Source organism: Amphiura filiformis, chromosome 20 (assembly GCF_039555335.1).
Source record: "Amphiura filiformis chromosome 20, Afil_fr2py, whole genome shotgun sequence".
NCBI lineage: Eukaryota > Metazoa > Echinodermata > Ophiuroidea > Amphilepidida > Amphiuridae > Amphiura > Amphiura filiformis.
In genome coordinates, this window is record NC_092647.1 from 50,376,281 (window position 1) to 50,400,081 (window position 23,801).

The 23,801-nt window shown below is 35.6% G+C and overlaps 1 protein-coding gene across 1 annotated transcript in view; it reads right to left on the reverse strand.

Moving 5' to 3' along the window:
• Positions 1-23,801, reverse strand: part of LOC140142368 (uncharacterized) — a 92,461-nt gene that overhangs the window by 4,866 nt on the left and 63,794 nt on the right. Inside the window, exons 3-8 of the mRNA XM_072164336.1 lie at positions 22,097-22,225; positions 17,880-17,909; positions 17,191-17,313; positions 12,235-12,279; positions 7,874-7,923; positions 354-473 (exon numbers count right to left, since the gene is read on the reverse strand). Coding sequence (XP_072020437.1) covers positions 354-473; positions 7,874-7,923; positions 12,235-12,279; positions 17,191-17,313; positions 17,880-17,909; positions 22,097-22,225 — 497 coding nt within the window. The remainder of the gene's footprint in view (positions 1-353; positions 474-7,873; positions 7,924-12,234; positions 12,280-17,190; positions 17,314-17,879; positions 17,910-22,096; positions 22,226-23,801) is intronic.

Below are 23,801 nucleotides of genomic sequence, written 5' to 3' on the forward strand. Positions count from 1 at the left end.
CATCACGAAAGTTTTATATCCCTAACCCTAAGCATAACCCTAAACCCTTACCCTAACCAGAAACTCTAACCCTAAACCTCAAAACCAAATCTTAGAATTCGTGATAATGCTTCTATGAAGGTATAACCTATTTATGTGATTTGAACAATTTTGTCGCCGTTTATTGTATAACAATAACGATGTGCTCGAATTGTCTTTCAGCGTTTACACCCTTTTCATATTCCAAACACTATTTCACCTGTCAAACAACTTATTAACCACAATCTTACCATTCCTTGATGAATTTAAGTAACAATTTGAAGAACTACTTAGTATTATTAAAATACAACTTGAAGTTGCATTAATGTGTTTACCTGCATCAATGACTTTTTCACCGATGATAAAATTGTATTTGATGGAAAGACAAATTCATCGATGAGACAATTGAAAGAAGTGCCATCTTCCTGATCCATTTCATCAAAGTCAGATGACATCTATAAAAGGTCAATATTGAAATAAAAACATCACTTAAGAATAAACCCGTTTTAATCTTTTTTTGTTGTTGCAATGTTGAAAATAAAACACAAAAATAGTATTTTTCTTCGATTGTTTTAGAATAAGTACTGAGGATAATTATGCAAATGTCCTCCTGATCCATTTCATCAAAGTCAGATGACATCTATAAAAAGGTCAATATTGAAATAAAAACATCACTTAAGAATAAAGCCGTTTTAATCTTTTTTTGTTGTTGCAATGTTGAAAATAAAACACAAAAATAGTATTTTTCTTCGATTGTTTTAGAATAAGTACTGAGGATAATTATGCAAATGTCAATACCGTAAATCCATTCAGTTTTGAGATGTCTTATGAGGTGCGTGCGTTACCAGATTGTATGCACCTTTGTTCCATAACCATTAAGGTATAGGACATTTTTTGTTTTTCCTATAGCCCCCGAATGAAATGTATTTAATTATGTTTGTACTCACTCAGGTAGCATTGAGTGTGAATTTTACATCCGAACTAAGTGCTATTCTTTTTTTATGGGCATTTTAGTGTAAAAAATGGCCCAAAATTAGGGTTTTTCGATATTGCCGTCCATTTCTAATCGTCACCGCCATAGACTTTACATGTAAAATAAAAAGGCTCATAAAAATTTAATAGCACCTAGTTCAGATGTAAAATTCACACAAAATGCTTTTTGAGTGATTACAAAGATAATTAAATACTTTTCATTGGGGGGCTATGTGAAATTTTTTTAAATGTATTCCTTGTATAATGACTTAACAATAAAATGTCCATTTTTACCAGATTGTAATACATTATGTTTTCTACCTCACATAGTGGTCCTTCACCCAAACATTCTTATTCCAAGTTGTGGATTCTAAAAGTAGAAATGTGTATCCTACAGTGGCCCATAGTACACGAAGCTGGGATTATGAGAAAAATTCGAGTTTTCACCTGATGCATAAAATATATATTTTCATGGAGGAAAGTGGGGGATGCTGCTGTTAATCTGGTCATGCATCTATAATATCGTAAAAAGTTGCACATGGTTGTTATGATACTTCATTTCAACAACGGTACTTGTGGTTCGTGATCTATATTTGAAGAGCTTTGTTTCAAAACCCCTTACCTTCCACTTGCCCTTTTTTGATATCGCTTCACCACATCATCTTAAAAATCACTGATATATGGGGCTTTGCAACAAAAGCAGTTTTTGGTGGGATGCTTGGGTAAGATGAGCATCCTGCCAAAAACTGCTTTTGTTGAAAAACACCTTATATCAGTGATTATTTTGATGATTTTTTGATGTGTTCTCAAAATTTGGCAAGTGGATGTAAGGGGTTTTGAAACAAAGCTCTTCATTTGTCAAAATATGTACAAAACAATTCGTTGCAAGGGTGTCAGCATCACCCAATTGAATGATAGGCGTTATTAATTATGCCACTGTTTAGAACATATGTCTTTGCCGAAACTCTTGAATAAAAGTCCTCCATATACAGGGTGTATCAAAATGATTGGTACCCATCAATTTTTATGTTTATTGAAAAGCCTGCCATTTCAAAATGCAACATTGGATACTCTTGAAATGTCTAGAATGTATAGTTCATGACTTGTTATACAATTACGTTAAAAAGTATTTGCATGTTATGTTGAATGATGATGTGTGAGACTCATCCATGCAAACTGACGGGTACCAATCATTTTGATACAGCTTCTATAACTGCTCGCGCCGGTTAGTGGCTTTCGTAATTATTTGCCTTGCATAGTATACAGACAGTAAAGAATTACGGTACCAGTTAGTTCATATATATCATAAACAAGATATAATTATGTCAGCATTCAATAGTTGTATTTTCCAGCTTGTAGGATTGCAAAGGAAGATACAAATTCAAAAGTTGGAGATTGCTCCACTAAATGTATATAGCTTTCGGGCTACTTTGCATGCCCCATTGACTTATACACAAAACGTTGTCAAACACGAGAACTAGCGCCTTGCTTTCCATTGATTAAAATTTAACTTTTGATTTTGTTCCTTCCTTGGGATTTATATAGATCACCGTTTCATTAATTCTCAACCGATTTCAACAAAATAAGGTATTAAATTAGAGCTAAAGGGAAGGTCCGTGTATGAGACCAGCCAATCATTTTTCGTTTTTTCCTCACATACGAATTTGTAAGCGCTCTTTAAGCAAAGTCATTGTTCATTGAATTTACAACTGTATGACAAAACAGGCGAAACTAGTAACTTTTCTTTACAAGATTTACAATTTAAAGAGAATTGGTCATTGCTTATTGAAATGAAGGTAGTATATGAACAATATAAGTGTGCTCTTTCATTTAATGACATAAAATCTGAAAAAATATTGCAAGGATCGCTTGAGGTTTTGACTTTTAAAACCTACATTTTAATCAAAAGTTTGTTCTTGAATAGGTCGTTTTCAACAGATTTACCACATTCCCCTTGCTATAAAGATTGAATTGCTTTATCTATTCACCCAGCAAACACAAAAACGTTTTAAAAACATTTTAAATAAGTTATATTTTGGCTTTTGGTTTAGGTAAAAACGTTTAAATAACATTAAAATGTCGGGTTATATGAAGGTCATGATAACGTTTTGTATGAAAACACACTACAACAATATTTTTAAATGTTTTCAAAAAATGTTATTGTAAACTACTTTTGCAAACATTTCTGCCAAATATTGTGTCAATACTTTTAAATAACATTATGTTAAAATATTTGAACCCAGCAAACACAGAAATGTTTTTAAAATGTTTTTAAAAAAACCTTTTAATAACATTTAAATGTCGGGTTATATAAAGGTCATGAAAACGTTTTTAAAACGTTATTGAAAATATTTTGTGCAAACATTTTTCGCAAAATATTTTTTCAACTCCCCAAAATAACATTCTGTTTAGAATGTTTTGTATCAAGTTTTCAAGAATGTTTTTGGAATGTTATTAAAACGTTTTATACCCTTTATATAACCCGACATTTAAACGTTTTCTGTAAAACATTTTTGTTTGCTGAGCAGTAGATTATCAAAAATGATTTTTAAGGTTATGAAAACGTTTTATACTCTTAATATACCCTTTAGATAACCCGACATTTAAACGTTTTCTGACAACCTTTTATAACCTTTTGTGAATGATGTCGAAAACGTGCTGGGCATATGGAAAGGTTTGACTACAAAAAAGATTCTCATATAAATGCACAGTTTCCACCTCGATACACCGAGCACACAGATATTTCCAGCTTCTGTTTTATACTACACGGTTGAGTGCATAGCATCATAAGAGCTGTGTGAGATCTAGTGGAAAATAGGATTCTGTGATTGGCTTTTGTCATAACCTCAAGTGTTCCCTTCATCCAGGTCAACAGATAACGCAATTCAAGGCGAATATGGTAAATTTGTTGAAAACCACCTATCCCAGCACAATTTTTTGACAATAATGTAGGTTTTAAAAGTCAAAAACTCAAGTGTTCCTTGAATAAAATGAATGATCATATTTAATGTTAATGAGCAATGGCCAGTTCTCTTTAAATTGCAAATCTTGTGCAAAAAGTTACTGTTTTCGCCTGTTTTATCATACGGTTGTAAATGCAATGAACCATGACTTTGCTAAAGAGCGCTTACAAAAAAGTTTATGGGGAAGTGTTAGCTTACGTTCAATTTAAAAAAATGTTTTTGGCCTAACTGGTACTCTATTCCGTTGCTGTCTGTATACAGCTATCAACAAGCTGAGCTTCACGTGAAGTCTTTCACGCTAATTACACACCTTGCACTTGGTATCCATAATCTTAGTTTATTTATGAAAATAAAGAAAAAAACTAACGTTACCATATGATGGGTTGATTAACGTAATATCACGTTACTAAATAAATAGACAGATATCTTAGTTTAGGTAAATATGATAGGAAATATTCAAAGGGTGACGCATGAATAGGAAAAAGTCACGAATTTGTATGATCTGCGACTGGAAGCTACTGCAACAGCTCTCTGTTTTAATTGAACATTGCATTGTGTGTTTCAAGCGTGAAGCGTCATTGTTCAAGGCATGAAACATTATGGTCGATACAGCTTCAGAACAGGGAAACATTTAAAAATAGTAAACTATAAACTATATGAATTAACAATTAATGAATTCATAAATAATTCTAAGTCAGCTGTGGTTTAGCCTGTCACCGCTGTATTTCAGTGGTTTGTGCATGTCGTCTATCTTAAGGTAGACGGTGTCATCGTTGAACACGCTTTTCGAAGTGCGTACTAGCGGCGTGTATGTTGCGCATTTTTAGTGTACTACGTAACACGATAATCTGAACTCGCAACTGAATTTCCAGACATGTTTTGCTCATGTTAGGATAAGGGGAGTTTTTATGACATTAACATTATTTTTCCTGAATAAAGTAGCCTTGTAATCCACTACTCAAATAATATTGGACCCATCTGTCGTCTATTCTTTAACTATTGAAGAAATTTCTTGCCATCAAATATTCCATTTTTCAATCAAGGGTGTGTAATACGTATTATTGACAAATAGACTTTGCCCAATCAAAGTACAGATTTTGAAAACAGGTGAAAGCTCATTTTTCTCATAAACCCCACGAAATTGTAGGCGTGAAATACTCTCCCGACGAAATGTCTTTCCGCACTAACAATTGTTGAATATTTAGTAAATAATACTAACTTGAAACCTATTTATTTACTTCAATATCATCTAAAGACTGCACAAAAAGTAACGCAGCTGATATCCCATTTGTCTAATATCGTTCAATAGTAACAACACAGCAGTGTTTTTAAAGGGAAATACCCGGATTTAAAGGTTGCAGCTATTTGTATTTGATTTGAAGTCAGCGCGAAGATAATGGAGGGTTGGTTTTACGTGCCACAATGCTTGCGTAATAACAACCGAACCCACATAGCATTTGTATCAAACATTGTTGATGATGACCAGCAGTGCAGTCGGGATAACTGCAAGTCGATCATGATAACTTTTTGATAGCAAGAGGGTATTGACGTCATAATGAGCCTCATTAAACAGCGCCGCCACTTTTTTCAATGGAATTTGACTGTGTAATTTACCGCAAAATAAGGATATGTTTTCTTTCTTTCCCCGGGGACTGGTCATTGACAAGGGGGGTATCATGCGTTTTGACTAACGCTGACTCGATATCATTATGTTGGTCGCACTCATTTGCACTTACTTTATTGAGTTGTTACAACTCAGAAAATGAAACTAGGTTAGCATAATTTTCTAGAGGTGTGCTATAGTATACAAAATTTTGCACTGATTACAAATATAAATATTTGAATACTGCTAATTGTGCAGAAAATGATCCAATTACGTGAATTAAGTAACAAAGTACCAAATTGGAATAACTCAAAACAATAAGTACCAGTAACTTAATATGAACGAGTTACATCAACTTACATGGTGAGTTACACTAACTCAACTAATTGGTTCTTTGAACCTTGTTTATTTTTCTAAGTTCCCTGAACTTGAATTCAGAAGTTGGCATTACTTAAAAAGTTGACGCAACGACTTACATCAACTTTTTAAGTAATGCCAACAAAGCTGATTAGTTGACGGAACTCTTTGAGCTTTTTCAGCATTTTTTAAGTTCGGATAACTAAAATGAATTTTGTTTTGGCAACTTTTACACTATTTTTGAGTTGTCTAAACTCACTCCTTTTGAATTGCGCCAACAAGGCGAACAAGTCATTTCTATGAGTGTACAGTGCCTGATCATGAAAAAAGACCCTTTTTACTTGAATCTTTGGCCACGCATGATACCCCTGGTAAATGACCAGTGGTCCCCCTGAGCTTTCTTTATTTTTTAAAATAATAAATGAGGGTTCCAGGTTCCTGCAATTACAACTATTATTGATTAAAGGGTTTATATCTTAGTGACAGTTTGATACGTTTTCCATTTGTAGTATCATTACAATTACATTTTCTGCGGTTATAGGGGGTGCAAAAAGACATTTCGTCGGGAGAGTATGTTTTGTTGGTATGAACAAAAACGGGGTGTTTGATGGCAAGCTATTTAATACACATTTGTGCTACTAGAATCCAAACCACTGGAGCAATTTAACTCAAAAATGATAATAATAATGTTTAAATGATGGCCACAATGTGAGGTAGACAATATCATTGTACAGTCGGACTACCCACTTTAAAACTTAAGCACCCAGTATGTGGATTTAACGTTCTTATCAAAGCAACAGTGTTGTCTTTATTGACAAAGCGGCGGCTGAACGACTCTTGGGTTGCTCATCATTTGCATCATGATACTCTCACAAGGGGATTATGTGACATCTGCTCTTAGGACCATAATATTTGTATATTTCAAAAATTATCATATGCTATAGTTGTTTTTGCTAACGAACTACACTCGGGAAACTACAGAATCAAGAACTACAGCATCTGCAAATTAGTACGTTTGAAATATTATTCCCATCAAGTGCGTAACAAAAATAATGTTCATTTAGATACAAATTGAATGGCAATAATAAATAAGCCTTTATAAATTAGGGAACATCAGCATTAAGTAATCATGCCTTTAACAGCTTTAAAACAACATTGAAAAGTCAGCATATAATTGATATATACAAGAAAACATCAGTAACAAGTTGCTCTGGCGTCAGGTTGAAATACGTATGCGCATTTTGTCTAAATCAAATCGGAATATGCCAATTGTAGGTTTGTTTTGAATGAAGAGTGGGCGATTTAAAAAACGAAAAAAGAAACACCTACATAAACAATAAAGGTCGTCACATGCTTCCCGGTCTTAATTGAATTTAAATGGCAATGGCAGATACAGATCCACTTATATCGGAAAGGAACAGATTAACATATTTTACTTCGTTGTGTATACCTGACTGTAATATGGTAATCAATAAAACGATTTCAATTATCAATCAATCAATAAATAAATAAATAAATAAATAAATAAATAAATAAATAGTAAGAAATTATAGTGAAACCATCACTAGATAAAGTGCTCAACTATAAAATATAGGAGCGACTGACGAGTGTGGATGGGTGAAACCATCCATACGAAACAAATTTGTATTACGATGTGGTAATTTCACTAATAATAATATAAATAAATAAATAAATAAATAAATAAATAAATAAATAAATAAATAAATAAATAAATAAATAAATAAATAAATAAATAAATAAATAAATAAATGAATACATCAGTGAAACAATTGGTCAATCAGATCGACTTATTTCGGAAAGGAACATATTTTACTGCGTTGTGTATGCCTGACTGTAATATGGTGATCAATCAACCAACCATTCAATCAATCAACAAATAAACCAATCAAGCAAGTACGCAATTAAGCAATCAATCAAACAGTGAAAGATTATGACTTACCACATGTACTTCGTTTGTCTGTAAAGGAAGATCGGTATTTTTCTTGCGACCTAAAAACAGGATATTATAAGTGAAATGTCATGAAATACATCGTTTATAGTTTCAGAGATGTGATTTAATATAGCATTTAAATACTTGTCTTTTTATGAGATATACTTGTTACAGCATGCAGTAAATGAAATGGAATGAATGAACAGCGAAGAAGAAGTCCTGGTTATGATACCATGGAATGAGAGCGTACAAGCAGATGAAATGGATAACTGCACTGAAATGTCATGTGAAGGGGATATATTTTGCAGAAGAATTGGAAGATAATCTTGGTCTTGTATTCTACTCTCAGTATTGTTTTGAAAATGTTCATGTATTGATACTAATACTTGGTATTAAAAAAAGAGTGGGGCAAAAATATATTATAGATAAATAATAAATTAATACACCTGCGCTAAAAATATATAGTGAGAAAGTAAAGTTTTTTGTCTATACCTTACTGTATAGTAATAAAAAAGCTTGATTTAGTGGTATGTATTCTGTGTATTCTGTATTTCAAATAAAAATTGCTCATCATTTCTCTAGAATTAAATATTATAATAGCATTATTTCTGCGTTTAGAAATTTTACCAAGTGAGTAACTTTTGCCCGCTGTTGTTTGCTTTGTGAAGTGCATAAGTTGTTTATTTCATTACTAATCTTTGTATAAGAAATACAGCGCAAAACAATTATGTTTACAAATCCTCTAATATTACATGTAATGAGGGCCCTTACACCTACATATTCAAGCTGAAGAAGTATCAGATGGTAAGTATACTGCGCTTGGAAAGTATCCTTAAACTTGGAAAAGAAATCCTAATTTTAAAACTAATATTTGGGTAAGTTTTTTTTCTAATCTTGTACATTATGCAACACCATTGAATCTAATGTGACCTCCAGAAATAAAGTTACAAGCATTTGATTGGACGAAAGTCCAGTTTTAAAAGTGACAAACCGGCCTATACAATGCGAAAAGATTCCAACAATCACAACAAAGAGACCGCACAGTTTCTTCAGTCAAGCTTTATTTAAAGCAATAAGTTTTTATTTCATTTTGTTTTCTTCTCTGTACTTTTCACAACTTTTACTTTATTTTTCAGTTGTCTTTAGTTCTTTTTGTTTAAGTTCTTTTGATCCCATCAATATCTTGTGTGGCCACAGTCATTGTCCATAATGGCTGTACATTGTCGTCGCATACTCCCGATCTGGCGTGTATAGGGTAGTTTGTCACGTCTAATCAAATGCTTGTAACTTTACTTCTGGGTGCCACATTGGATTCAATGTCATTATAGGCAGGATGATAAAATTAGGATTTCCCCTGCGTAAGGATACCTTCTGGGCGCAGTATATATGAAAGTGGGAATGATTGCTTCGGAACAAAAAAAAAATATGGCACTCTATTTTGTTATGTAATGGGTGTTATGTAGTATGTTATGTAGTATGTTAAGTTAGCATACAGAAAACAAAACTGTTTACCATGTAATGGGTAGATTCACCCTTTTGAGCACTCAGCAGGCGATCGTTTGTCATATTAATTGCTTTCACTAGCAACTTATGAACAAATGCTATATCTAGAGTGGCGGTGGAGACATTAAAATTCGGATGGGGGGGGGGGGAGCAAATTGTGCGCCGGTTTGACTGAACATTTGCGCACGAAGCGCCCAAAAAGTGTAGATTTTCAGACTATGTGAGCCCAAAATGAAAGCGAAATTTGGTAATTGATGTGCCTGTGCTCGCAAAGCGCCCATTAATTTGCGATTAACCTTATTTTAACCCAAAGCATGGTGTGTTACGCTGAAAAGTAAGATGCACAGGGCAATTATTGCTTCAATTTTCCCTCTATTAGGATTTTAAATAGGGGGAACGTATACCCCGCTTCCGCCTTTCACAGGGTGTCTCATAAAAAGCGGGTCCTAATGAATGTTGTGGTATTATAAAACGTGTTTTCACCAATTATTCAAATTATTGCCTACTCAGTTTTCAAAATGATGACAATCCCCATGTGAAACAGGTTTAATTGATGAAAACACATTTTAAAATATCACAACATTTGTTTAAGCCCGATTTTGATGGGACCAGATCGTGTCACATACATGTACATATAATATAATCAATGCTCTTTTACTTAGAAGTACAACTCATTAAATAATGGATGTAAAGATGATGTTGGCGGGAAAAAGTCGGTCACTGTCGTATTACAAGCAAAACGTCTGACCGTGTTATTCTGTTAATTTCGTACTTGTTGAAGAGCACTAAACAAATATTGTATAAGTGAGGTAATGAACGCTGGTGTTCGAATTAAAATATTTATTCTACAATATGCAAACCTTTATACCGGGGATTATTCTTTGCATGATGTTAATGAGAAAAAAGTTTCTGTCGCATAATGTCGTAGTTGATGCAATCGATCGGTGATTCCCCTTTCCACACCCCCAAATACTTAAAAATGTTAGGTCTTTTGAGGAAACATATATGTATCTTCAATACGAAAGATCAAAATTTTCATATGAAAAAATATCGTTTAGTAAAATTTGGAGATGAGCCCTGCAGAAAAAAGTTTAGTAATTTGGAGATGACCACTGCAGAAAACAAAGGAGTGAAATAAGGAGTTATACTGGAAGACAGAGATAAAAAGACTAGTTTGCGTCTGACGTCATCTGTCAATCAAAGTCGAGCAGGGTTTGTTTACAAATGTCGTGATGATATGAGTTGCTGAACGCGGCGGTAAAACCGGGCGCCTTATTGTTAATTTTGCACCTTCAAACATACAAACCATCTCAAAAGTTAGGTCTTTGTAGTAGGAAACTTTTTTTCGCGAAGGCACCATGTCAACAATGCCTTGTAAAAGTACGTAATTTTTCGCCATGTTCTGCTATTCCTCTTCTCCGATCGGCACCAGATAAATCGACCTTCCTTTTACGCGCTATTAACCAATCAAGGATCGTAGGGAATTTGATTGACGTCAGACGCAAACTAGTCTTTTTATCTCTGTCTTTAATTATATAAGGTCTGCGACTGAAACCCGAAGGCACCGCAGGCAAATTTGTTCCAGCTTAGGATCGGCCGTCGATGTTGCTTTGATATAACAATGTGGACAATCGACTGATAATTAAAATGAATGATATAAATATTATCACAATTAACAATAGTCATTTAATTGATATTTAATCGACCAAACATTGATGGTCGATCGAAAGATCGGAACAAATTTGTACATAGTGAAGAAGGTGGACGTTAATCGATGTATACATTATGTAAGAACAGAGCAAAGTACAACTGAGAAGAGAAGAGAAGAGAAGAGAAGAGAGAAGAGAAGAAAAGAGAAGAGAAGAGGAGAAGAGAAGAGAGAAGAGAAGAGAAGAGAGAAGAAGAGAAGAAGAAGAGAGAGAGAAGAGAGAGAAGAGAAGAGAGAGAGAGAGAGAGAAGAAGAGAGAGAGAAGAGAAGAAGAGAAGAGAAGAGAGAGAGAAGAGAAGAGAAGAGAAGAGAAGAGAAGAGAAGAGAAGAGAAGAGAAGAAGAGAAGAGAAGAGAAGAGAAGAGAAGAGAAGAGAAGAGAAGAGAAGAGAGAAGAGAAGAGAGAAGAGAGAAGAGAGAAGAGAGAAGAGAAGAGAGAAGAGAAGAGAGAAGAGAAGAGAGAAGAGAAGAGAGAAGAGAAGAGAAGAGAGAAGAGAAGAGAAGAGAGAAGAGAAGAGAGAAGAGAAGAGAGAGAGAAGAGAGAAGAGAAGAAGAGAAAGAAGAGAAGAGAAGAGAAGAGAAGAGAAGAGAAGAGAAGAGAAGAGAAGAGAAGAGAAGAGAAGAGAGAGAAGAGAAGAGAAGAGAGAGAAGAGAAGAGGAGAGAGAAAAGAGAGGGCATGAGAGAGACGAAAAAAGATTAAGAGGAGAGGAAGGGACAAAGAGAAGAGAAGAGAAGAGAAGAGAAGAGAAGAGAAGAGAAGAGAAGAGAAGAGAAGAGAAGAGAAGAGAAGAGAAGAGAAGAGAAGAGAAGAGAAGAGAAGAGAAGAGAAGAGAAGAGAAGAGAAGAGAAGAGAAGAAAAGAGGAGAGGAGAGGAGAGTCATGAGAGAGCAGACAAAGACAGTCAGAGACAAAAGACAGACGAAGAGGAAGAGGATTAGAATACATGATCATGTTTATGAAATTATGAAAGAACGATAACAACATTCAAAGATCAAATTAATGAAATACGTTACTATGGAAGCAAAATGATTCAGTTTTCATGAAACTGCATACTTATGACGATATGATGAAAATATCAGATGATAAAGCTTGATAATGGTGACACTGGTATTTACTGTGAATAGAAGCTCGAATTCACTTCATTATTATTTTAAACTTACGGACACTACAGGCAAAAAGGCAGTGCATACACCGGCTGGCATTAACTGAAATAAATATGTTAAGGGAATTGTTTACATGAAATCCACACATAGGGAATTGTGTCAAATATGATGTATTGCATCAATTTTAAAATGTTACACGAGGCCGTCGGTTTACTAATAATATATTTATAAAGCCGGCGAGGATTAACTTAATAGCGGCCATTCATATTTTTTGCTACACTTTTTAAAGATCCAGCGACTCACTATACATACATCAAAATAATTAAGGTACCAGTTATGTTCACCCCTGTATATCCTACACACAGACAAATATATATTTTAAAATTAAAACCAACAGGCAATACCTGTACCCTTTATAGCTCTGATTTGAGACTTCATTTGCCCGGGGGGGGGGGGGCACTTCAATTTGAAACGGATATAGGTGTAGGGCTGGCACTTTCGCACTAAGGGGCATTCGGTGAGAGCAAAATGTAAAAAATATGGGGTCATTGGATGGTACATGACCTATTTTTTAAATGGAATATTTGGGTGAGAACCGAAAAAGCGCCACAGAAACCTCGAAAATCAAATTTCTAGTTCTAAATGGCTTCAAATTTCTTTGTCATTTTATTTTTCAAAATAAGTAACAAAATCAGTGATAAATAAAAATTGCTGTTCAAATTGAACATGTAAGAGTCTTTGAGTGACAGATCAAATGGAAAAATAGGGGTCTTCGGGTGACAGAGCATGTGTTCGTAAAAAATAGGGGTCTTTGGGTGACAGCGATGCTGAAAAAGGGGTCTTAACAGCCCTACATACGCGTCACCTCCAAAGTTGAGTGCCCCAGGCTCATTTGTTGAAATCAATTGTTCGAGAACGTTTATGTACAATTTACAAATCAATAGGGCATCCGATAGAGCAATCTGGAACTTTTAAATAATGTTGCATCTTCCTTGTGATTTCTATATCTTTACCGATTTCAACACATGAGTCTTAAGGGAGGGGTAATGGGCAGGAACCTGGTTTGGATTCCAGAGGGAGTGTGCCTGCAAGAGACACAGCCATCAGAAAATGAATAGCTCAGATCGCGCGCCAAATAAGTTAGGAGTTCAGAAGTTGATATTTTTCCATATAAAAATTAGGCAGAGCTGGGAATCGAACCCGGGACCTCGCGGTTCTGAAACTCAATGCATTACCACTAAGCCAACTAGCTATTTGCTGTGAGAGTTTTGACAGTAGTCCTTGATATTGCTGAATAGAATAAATCAATATTGATATTTATCTAATGTACGATGTTATCCAAATGTCAGAAAATAAACAAATAAATAAATAGACATAGGACCCGTAAATAAATAAATACATAATGCAGAATGCAGTTGTATTTTAGTTACTAAATTCCAAACATTCTATTATTTATAATTTTCTGCTATACACGCAAAGGAGCTGTGCATTTAATATCCGCGCCTAATCAATAATGGGTATTTCACTACATAGTCAAACTGGTGTGTGCCCTGACGGATTATCCATTGACCAGCTTCTAAACCAATAAGTCTTTTATCTGTATGCTTTATAACCATGATAACAGATTAAGAATCTGTAAAAAGGTCGGTCATTGGCGGCTTGCTAATCGGTTCTGGCATTATACAAAGAGCAGCACCAATCACAGCACATGTTTGATAATGGGCAACCAACATATCCATAATAGTATAGTTTAGGCGCTGACGCAAGCTTTCATGCGGGAAATATGAACACATTCTCGCTAGTCGTACCCTTTTTCGAGATATTGATACGGCGCTAAAGGCCACGGCTTTTCTATGCCACAGCGACGAACCCTATAAACAGAGGTAAGTTATCATCTTGTTACAAGGAATTCAAAGTAATTTTATCATCAATAGATCCACATAATACGACATCTATCGTGAGCCAATCTGCATTCTGTTGCCTGCAAAAGCCGACGATCAGGTAAAAATTCTAAAAGCAGCGTGAGCAGATTTTTTTTTTAATTTCATGATAAGCTTAAATTGCATTGAAAACGCCAAATTGCAGACATAAAATATATAATATTACTAAATAACCCAAGCAGATGGTAACGTAGGTATGTGGAAAAGAACTGCAATAACAATAACAAACTATGTGCCCAAAGAGTTGTCTTTGGCATGTCGCTCTTTTGAAATATCACCAAAAATATCAAATTTTGGGAAAACGCCCCAAAATTTAAAACAAACACGAACCTTCCAAAATAAATATATATTAACACTCGGCGGCCCACTGACTACCTGCCGCTGTGATTTGGGGGTAACTCGTTGCTTCCCCTCTCCAGATACCTGTACTTCAAGTTCGCCCATACCCCACGCCTTAAATCCGAGCTAAAAGATACAGCTTCTGGTTCTAATTGTGACATTCATGTCTTTGATTAGGATAATTATACAGGGGTGAAAAAAACTGGTGTACCATTATTCTCTTGATGTCTATAGCTGAAAAACCAATACTTATTTAAATCAGTTATAAAATATCCAAATTGTGCTATTACAGAAAATGACGACTTTTTACATGTTTTTTTTTTAGTACCACTATTTGGATAAATTGAACAGGAAAGAAATGCTTTTTTATATTCCTATAATTATTTTTTTATTACAGGCAAATCACAGTATACCAAATTATTTTAAAATATCAAAAAATCAAAAAACATTAAAATATTACAAAAAACAAACAAACAAACAAATAAAACAAAGACAAACAAGTAGAAAATCCTTTAATTATATTGAACTACTTCATTATAAAAAATGGGCTTTTAATTTGTAATTATTTTTATGGTTTTTAAAATGTACATGTACTTGATAGTGGAATATTAGAAAGAATAGTTGCGACAGTTGTTTGATCGAGAGAAACTTTAACCCGAAGTTACTTTTTGTGTTAATTTCTGTCGCCTCCATGATAATGATATGTATTTCACGAAATGGTCGTGGACGTGAGTGACGTCAACACGCTAAAATATTCGTGTGTCTGTAGCTTCTGTAAGCAAAGGTTACCTCATTATGATTTCACACCACCAAATAGAATTATATGGTTGTGCGCCCTTAATTTCACTTCTTAGAAAAACCCATGCATTCTCAATTTAAGCATTAAAATGAGCAGAAATTTGCATAATTTGGATTGGTCATGATTAGTAATATTAATTCCTGCAAGTGTACCACAGATGGGAGAGATCAAATAACTTTTAATGATTTTAAGCAGCCTTTTCTTTACAGAAACACTGGCATGGTTTTGCCTGTAAAATAGGCAATTCCCAGACATCGTAGACTTCGAGGCCAGTCCTAAAAAATAATGACGGTCAACCTATATTTTTTCCCAGCCAGAGGGATCAGGCAAGGGCTGATTTCAACCATCATAGCTGTCGCTTAAAACTGAGTCGCTCCTGTGAAGAAAAAATGACCTTTTCCAAAGGCAAATTTAGCACATATCTCTATGGGACTCTGATTTGGTGGTGTGAGATCTTATACATTAACATTACCTCATTCATATACAATAGTTTGATTCATATGTTAGTTTCCATTTGCAGCTTACGTAAGATATCATTAACCTTTTGTATGCCCTATTCAGAATTACAAAATATTTGGACAACACTTCCGTAAATCATCCTTCATGATGTCAATTTACTAATCTAGTCAACAATTTGTAAGAGACCCACTCTAAACAATAGTCTGGAGTTTTGTTCGCGTATGACAACTAAGGAAATTGAATTGCGGCATGATTCAAGAAGGTCTGGACCATGCGTTATAATTATAAGATGACATCCCACCTGAAATGTGAAATGGTGCGGCATTGCCGGGAATTTTAAACTGCATTCCATCAACCGTGTTACACGTAGACAAAAGAATGATGATTCTGACCATCACTTGGCTCATTGGATTCGTCTATAGAAATTGGACCTGGGCATGTCCCAGGCACAGGTCTTTAGTAACATATTCTTGGGAGCGGAATACACCAAATTGGTGTTTTATGACCTTTGATATTCTTTTGTGGAGAGTGATATGGTCTTTCGATTCGCGCCGAGTGTCCTTGACAGACTTGACTATGCTTCAGAGGTCATGAAAGAATTCAAAAGATAACCTCTGTCCCAATAATCCCAAGCTATTGTCTGAAATAGATAAATGCCTGGCTATCATTGAAGACTGAGTTCCACAGTTTAGGCTTGTCCCCCTGAATTGACTGCCACTTAAAAAAAAATCACACAAACGAAAAAAAAACCCTGACTATTTCGATATCCCTTTTGCTAGTCGAAACTATTAGTATCGGGATACCCAATGGACTCTTGTCAAACAATAAGACAATCTCATATTTGAACAAGACAATTATTATTGTGTCATCTAAAACTGTAAAAATAAAAGAAAGTATTAGCAGTTAAGATTGAAAGGTAAAAACTTTTATGAACGATCTAACCAAGATAAATTGTAATGAATATTTGATCTCAAGGTGAGTCGGAGCGGTGCCTGAGCTAGCGGTGTTTGTTCTAAGATATTTGGAAAAATAAAGCCGAACTCACAGAGAAAGGTATGGGTTCAATACGTAAGAGGATCCCAAAGCTTATTCTAATAGGGTTTAGTTTTCCACATGTGCATGCTTTTCCAGAAAGGGGAAATAGCGAAAACATTCGTTTTGGACTATCATATGTCATAACTTAATAACTGCAATACACAATGAAATATAAATGTGAACAGTGGCTTTCCTGACTCATTTCCTATCAGATCAAGTTATACCAATGCAGAAAAAAACTGGAAAATATAGCCTGAAGGCTCCGAATCGCCTTTTAAATATCGTAAGCAAACATTATTAAAAACATTTTGAATTGTGTTTGATATTTTATTGGTTTCAGTAAGAATTAACACAGACGATTGCATAGATCATTTTATTTCAATACTTTACACATTTATATGTAGAAGCAGAGCAACTAAGGCAATTGTCTAGATAACTTACCGGATGTTGGGTTTTGTGTCCGCGGACAAAATTCGTTGCATGTACAAGGCTGTCTTTTTGACATTGTTTCTTGTCGGACGTTGTCAATTGTTGGTTGTACAAATTGCAATTGTTTCATTTCCTCTGTTTGGAAGAAAAAACACAAATTAACATCTAGATTTATAGGTAAATGTATATAGAGACTGGATAATTCTTTGATGAATATTACCTTTCTTCTATCGTATACCACAATACATTATCCATCAGTATATAAGGCAATATATGAAGAGCTTAATTACAAACCTGGTTAAGTCCACTATCTCATGTTTCTGATTTCCCTGTGCGATATTGCAATGTGTTGTGATGCTAGGTATTATAATTTCAGTTGGATGCACCATTACAAAGCAAACAGTGGATGGACGCACAGTAACAATACTGTGTGAGGGCTTTGATTCCCAAATGAGAACAATAGTTTGCATATTGTTATGCAGCATTGTTATGGTAAATAATAGCTTGTTGATGGTACAACTCATTGTTGCTAATGTCAAACTTGTCAAAGTAATTGTGATTGTATCACACAAGTAAATGAGACACATGGGGTTGTGGACTTAACACGGTTTGGAAATAAGCTCTTCATATTTTGCAAATCATTTTGCCTCAGACATATCTACAGATTTTGAATAAATTGTAATCTAAACCGTCATACTTACGTCTACACGTTTTCAGACACTCTAAGCACCCTGTAATATAAGCAAAAAATGGGGTTTTATGGGAAAATAGTTTAATATTAGGAAAATTTCTAAAGACATTTCTAGGAACAAACTTAAGTATATATAAATCACACATACATCTATGTGCAAATGAAAATGACTCGTACACCCACAACTCACCATTTTATAAAGAGAGGTTTTCTGTGGCATTATACGGCGGGGAAATTCGTACAACTTAACATTTCACACTTGAGTATACTTCTGCTACTTGACTCTTCAAAGCACTACACCCTTATAAACGCATCAAAATAAAAGTCCCCACTTCTTTGGCCAGTGCTCGGAATCTTATATTGGCGAAACAGAACGATCTTTGAAAGCCAGATTCCTTAAGCACCGTCTTCCAAGTTGCAGTTTGTCAGAAGTATCCAAACTCACCCACATCGTATCCCCGGGACACCAAGTTGACTTGGACAAAGTCAAGATCCTCGACCGGGAAGTATTTCGAAAGGGGTGTCAAAGAGGCCATCTACATCAGAGTCAACCAACCATCACTCAACCGTGACGAGGGCCGATACTCAATACCAAGAGTCTACGACCAAGTGTTCTTGTTAAGTATCCAAAACGTCATTGATTCCAAACTTGGGTTGCCAGTCTCGCGATGAAGGTCGAAGTTACGACCGACATTTTGTGGTATGTCTAATATTGTGTTGCGATCAAAAGTTTAAAATCATAAATTAATATTGGAACACCTAGTGGACCTTTATCCCGAGCCATCAGAATTCTGTTGTTTGCAATAGTCGACCATCAGACAATTCTAGGAGGAGTATATCCAGATATCAGTGTTAATTTCACGGTAAGCCTAAAACGCATTGAAAACGCCAAAATGCAGTCACAAAATATATAATATTATATAAAAACTGGGAAAATCTGTTCCAACTGACCAGCAGGGAACCAAAGGATGGATCCAAAATGATACAACAGTGTCACACTAGCAATGGATAAAATTCAAAACAGGGAAAATTTTTTACACAACATCCAATGGGAGAGTAACACAAAATATATAAACAAAGTTAAAAACCCTTAAATAATATTAGTAAATCACCAAAACGAATTATATTAGTGATATCGAACCTTAGGTATAGTGGACCTTTTTTTTGTAATTAGTAATAGCGAACCTTAGAGATAGCGATCCTTAGAGATAGCGGTCCTTAGAGATAGCGAACCGGCGTCGAGCGGTAAAGCAAATCACGTGACTCACAGGATGAACCGGAGTTATCTTGAATGTGCAAGTCAACACCTTGTTTACCCATGAGAGACTGTTTGAGCATTGGGTGATTATTTTTGTTTTGCACGAGAAATACATATTCATTTGATGAAGAAGCCACTCTCCTCGTTCAAAATGCTCAACATTGTTTAAATAAGAAACATAGAGTAAAAGGAGATACTATCCATAAACATTTACAAGACAAACAAAACATAGTCTTAAGGGCATTGCGAAGTTAAACCGACCATGGCTGGTGGCTCACATTGGTTGAATGACATGGGAGCTTACGTATGCTATATAGTGCGTGATGCACTTGTCATACTTAAATATTTAAATTCGGTGCTAAATTGATTTTCTCGTTGTAATCTTTGAACACGTCAAAAGCATAAATAGACTGGTTCTATTTCGGAAATATGTGTTTATTTAAGCATCTTGCAGCAAGTTCGCGTAAAAGCTGGCAACCTTATTTTGGTTAATTTGGGTAGGCTGAATTCAAATATTTTGTCTGCCAAGCTATATTGGAACCCCTCGTGACCCTCAAAAAAGACATAGGGGGCAAAAATAAAACATGCTCCAAATTCACTAAAAAACATGTAAAATTATTTGTCTGGGTCTAAGGATCACAAAATGTAACGTATTTGCGATATTTACCAAGGTACAGGGTGTCCCCCCAAAAAAGAGGCCCCTCATTGTGCCCTCTTTTTCGCCTATTTTTGAAACATTGATCAAATATATTTTGGTATGTAAAGAAACCTTTACTTGTTAGCTTTAATAAATCAAAACAATTATTTCAATCGGCTTACAACTTTTGAAGCTATGCCCTTTTAAAGACAAGTACCAGTTTTCACTCTGTCCACGGATAGCAAACAGAGTGGTTGGAATGGGTCATGCTGTGGAGTGGCCTGCAAGATCACCAGACCTCACACCACTTGATTTCTTCATTTGTGGCAAAATCCAAGATCTTTGCAAACGTATTACTGCTATATTCGCAAGTATCCGGCGCACAAGGTTGGTACGCAACGCAATTGATGCAATGAGGACTAGGACTGACACCTGTATTCGTCAAGGAGGCAACCAGGTGGAGGGCAGATCAGCACAGAAAACTCACTTCAAAAGAACCAAAGACAAACTAAACAGCCCTTTTCAGGGCTACCTTTTATTCCAAAAAGAGAAATGACTTATGTTGTCAATAAAACGAAAACAAGAAACAATAAATAAGAAAGTAAGAAACATAATAAAACAAAAAGGCATAAAATAACCGAGAAAAACAGAAGCAATCGCAAGTATAGCAAAAGAAGTCCCATCCCACATCAATTTCGCCCAAATTAATGACACTTAACAAAATCCATAACCCATAAGCCCACCGGTAAAGCCCATTCCCTAAAATAAAGTTTTATAAAGTTATCATCGAGGAATGGTTTATATTCATGCACTTTTCAATATTTGAAGTAGCTAAATCTCTTCTGTGGACAGGGTGAAAACGGATACATTTCTTTAAAATGGCATATCTTCAAAAGTTATGAGCCGATTGAAATAATTGTTTCGGTTTATTAAAGCTAACGGTTACAGGCTTCTTTACATACCAACATGTACTTGATCAACTTGTCTGAAATAGGAGAAAAAGAGGGCGCAATGAGGGACCTTTTTTTTGGGATACCCTGTATGAGGCTCAGCAGGTCTAAGGTCAATTTGCATGCTATACAGAGGTGAAAAAGTAAAGTTGCTCCGATTTTCGTAAAAATGGATGCAAACTGTTCCTCACTCAAGTTCAAAGGATTCAGGAACAAAATAGTTTTTACTATCTGTGATGTTAAGTTCAGAAGATAGATGATATTATATACAAATTCCATTGAATCCTATGGAATCCTGCATATCTTTTGACTCTTTGCTGTGTAACATGCTAACTAGATATCGCAGATAGTGCAAACTATTCTTTTTATGAAACTTCTAAGCTAGGCGCACAATTTGCCTCAACTTTTACGAACATTGGAGAATCTTTGACTTTTGACCTACACACAACAAGCAAATCAACCTGTGACCTTTTGTGTCCCATAACATCTTAACGATAGGTCGTACACGCACAAACAGTATATATATTTCTGGGATCCGTGGAGGCAGACGCATAATTTGACATGTTTGAAAGTGTTATTGGAATAATATTAATTCTTGCCCCTATATGATCCTATGGGATCTTGGGGGGGGGGGGTCTTTTTGAGGGTCACGGTCTCAAAATATTGCTTGGCAGACAACAGATTCGAGTTCAGAATACCCAAATTAACAAAAATAAGCTGGTTGCCAACTTTTACGCAAAATTGCCGCTAGGAACGTGTTTTTTTTCCCAAAATAGAACCAGTCTAATTTTGATCGCCTTTCCTTAAAGCGTTATTTATAGAACATTGTTTGTTGAGTTTTGTTTAGTTTTGGGAACTTTTTGTGATATTCTGAATATAACTTTTAATTTGATCATAACTAACAACCTTGGTTAATCATCTGGATACAAAGTTGATTTGCATTATGTTTTACGGGAACTATAAAGGGTTACCAAATGTGGCAGGATTTGGTGCTGTGCTCCCTTATCGTATTCGTAGATAATGGATACGTGTGTTATTTACCAATAAGCCTTTTTGAAATATGGCAGGCACAAAAGGAGAGAGCGTACTTTGAAGTGAGTAATCTTTTGTATGCTTCTCACGTCAAAGTACGACCTCTCCCTTTGTGCCCGCCATATTTCAAAAAGGCTTATTGGGAAAGCGCATAGCTTAAAGACACTATCAGTTTCGCTATATCTGACAACAACAACAAATCATCAGAAATTGTATCAACATTGCTGTTTTCTCAGTTGTTGTCCTTTTTATATGAAAAAAAATGTTTAAGCCATTCCTAAGAAATTGTTTCTCTAACACCGGATTCAATGATAGTGTCTTTAACGCAGCATCAGATAAACAATTCTTACCATGTCCTACTTGACATCGCTCTAGACATTGGCACCCTGTACCCCTATCTGATGTACTAATACTTTGGGCTAAGTTGTTGTTCTCGCCATTAACTGAAGCAATATATGTTATGTCTGCTCTCTTCGCAGCTGAAACAAAAATCAAATGATACATTTGGTCGACTCCACACGGAAGCGGGATCCGTATCAATGCGGATCAATGCGGATCGGTCCTCTTGTGCGAGACAAGTAAAGGAGACGATCCTGTATAAACAGTGATCGGAGTGCCCATCTCTCTTTCATTAGCGATTGGGCCAGACTCCTCCATGTAATGTTGCTATAGGGGGATCGCTACACCTCCTCTACAGCGAGTCTGTTACCTTCCCAGCATTTAAGAATGCCGGTACCCATTCAAACACCTGGGTGGAGAGGAGTAATCGAGATAAAGTGCCTTACTCAAGGGCACAACACGATGGCGTCGCCGGGGCTCGAACCCGCAACCTTCCGATTATGAGTCAGTGCCCGTTCCGCTAGGGCCACCGTGCTCCCAATGCGTTGTGCGAGACAATGCGAGCATGAGCGCTATATACGCACACGCGACATCGCGTCATGATCATTTCCGGATGCACATCAGATTGCCGTGTAGACTATTGCTATAATTGAAGCCCGAATTAAAAAGACTAGTCTGCGTATGACGTCTTGTCAACCAGACCCAAACTGCCGTACTGCGCAGGTTAGCAACCAATCACGCCACGCCTCTGGCCTGACGTCAGACGCAAACTAGTCTTTTTAGTTCGGTCTTCAATTGTACTATGGATGCATACCCCAGGCGAGCGCATTGATGCGCATTGATTCGGATCTCTCTCTCGTGTGCAGTCGCCTATTATTGAACTTTTGTTTATAAAATCCCATAACCTTTGCAAGGTTCGTATTCGTCGCTTCGCACTTGGTTAGGGATGAAATTAAAACTCCACCGGCGATTCCATCCGGTTCCGTCCGATTTCTATTATTCTAAACAATACTTTCATCCATGACTGCGAACGTATTATATTGTGTACTAACGATGTACGTATCGACAAGTACATAGGGTCAAATTAGGGGTTCAATTTGCAAGACTTTCGGGAATTATCGTAATAGTCTCATTCTTTTTACATGCGAGTAATATCTGTAATTGTTGAGATTTACAGATTTAGCTTGGCTGACACTTTTACCGATGCTTTTATCTGAAATGTAACTCTTTCAAACTTGACTGTGACACACTGAAAAATTAGCAACATCTCATTTTGAGAATATTATAATTAGCACCACATTTCTTACATAGATGTTGAAGAAAAGTCTAGAACTGTCTCTACCGACAGTATAAAACTGGTTGCGAAAGTGAACATCGGAATGATGAATTAGCCTACAGTATATATAAAGAGTCTGGATTAAGTGTATTTCAAAAAAATAAATAAATAAAGAAATGCAATATTTATGACTCGAAATCATTAGGTGAAAAATATATTCACTATCTATTTACAAGAGGAGAAAGTATTGGAGAATGTTCAAAGCAACTTAATAATTCAAAGACTATTCTTTGAAAGAAGCTTGGCACGAGAAAACATGCAGATGTATGATTTGTTTATTACTAATTCTTTTCAATATTTATCATATTATTAAAAGTGGACAGAACTGCATAAAAATAGGAACCTTTGTATTGTTACGCATGCACGTGGTGTTTCAATTA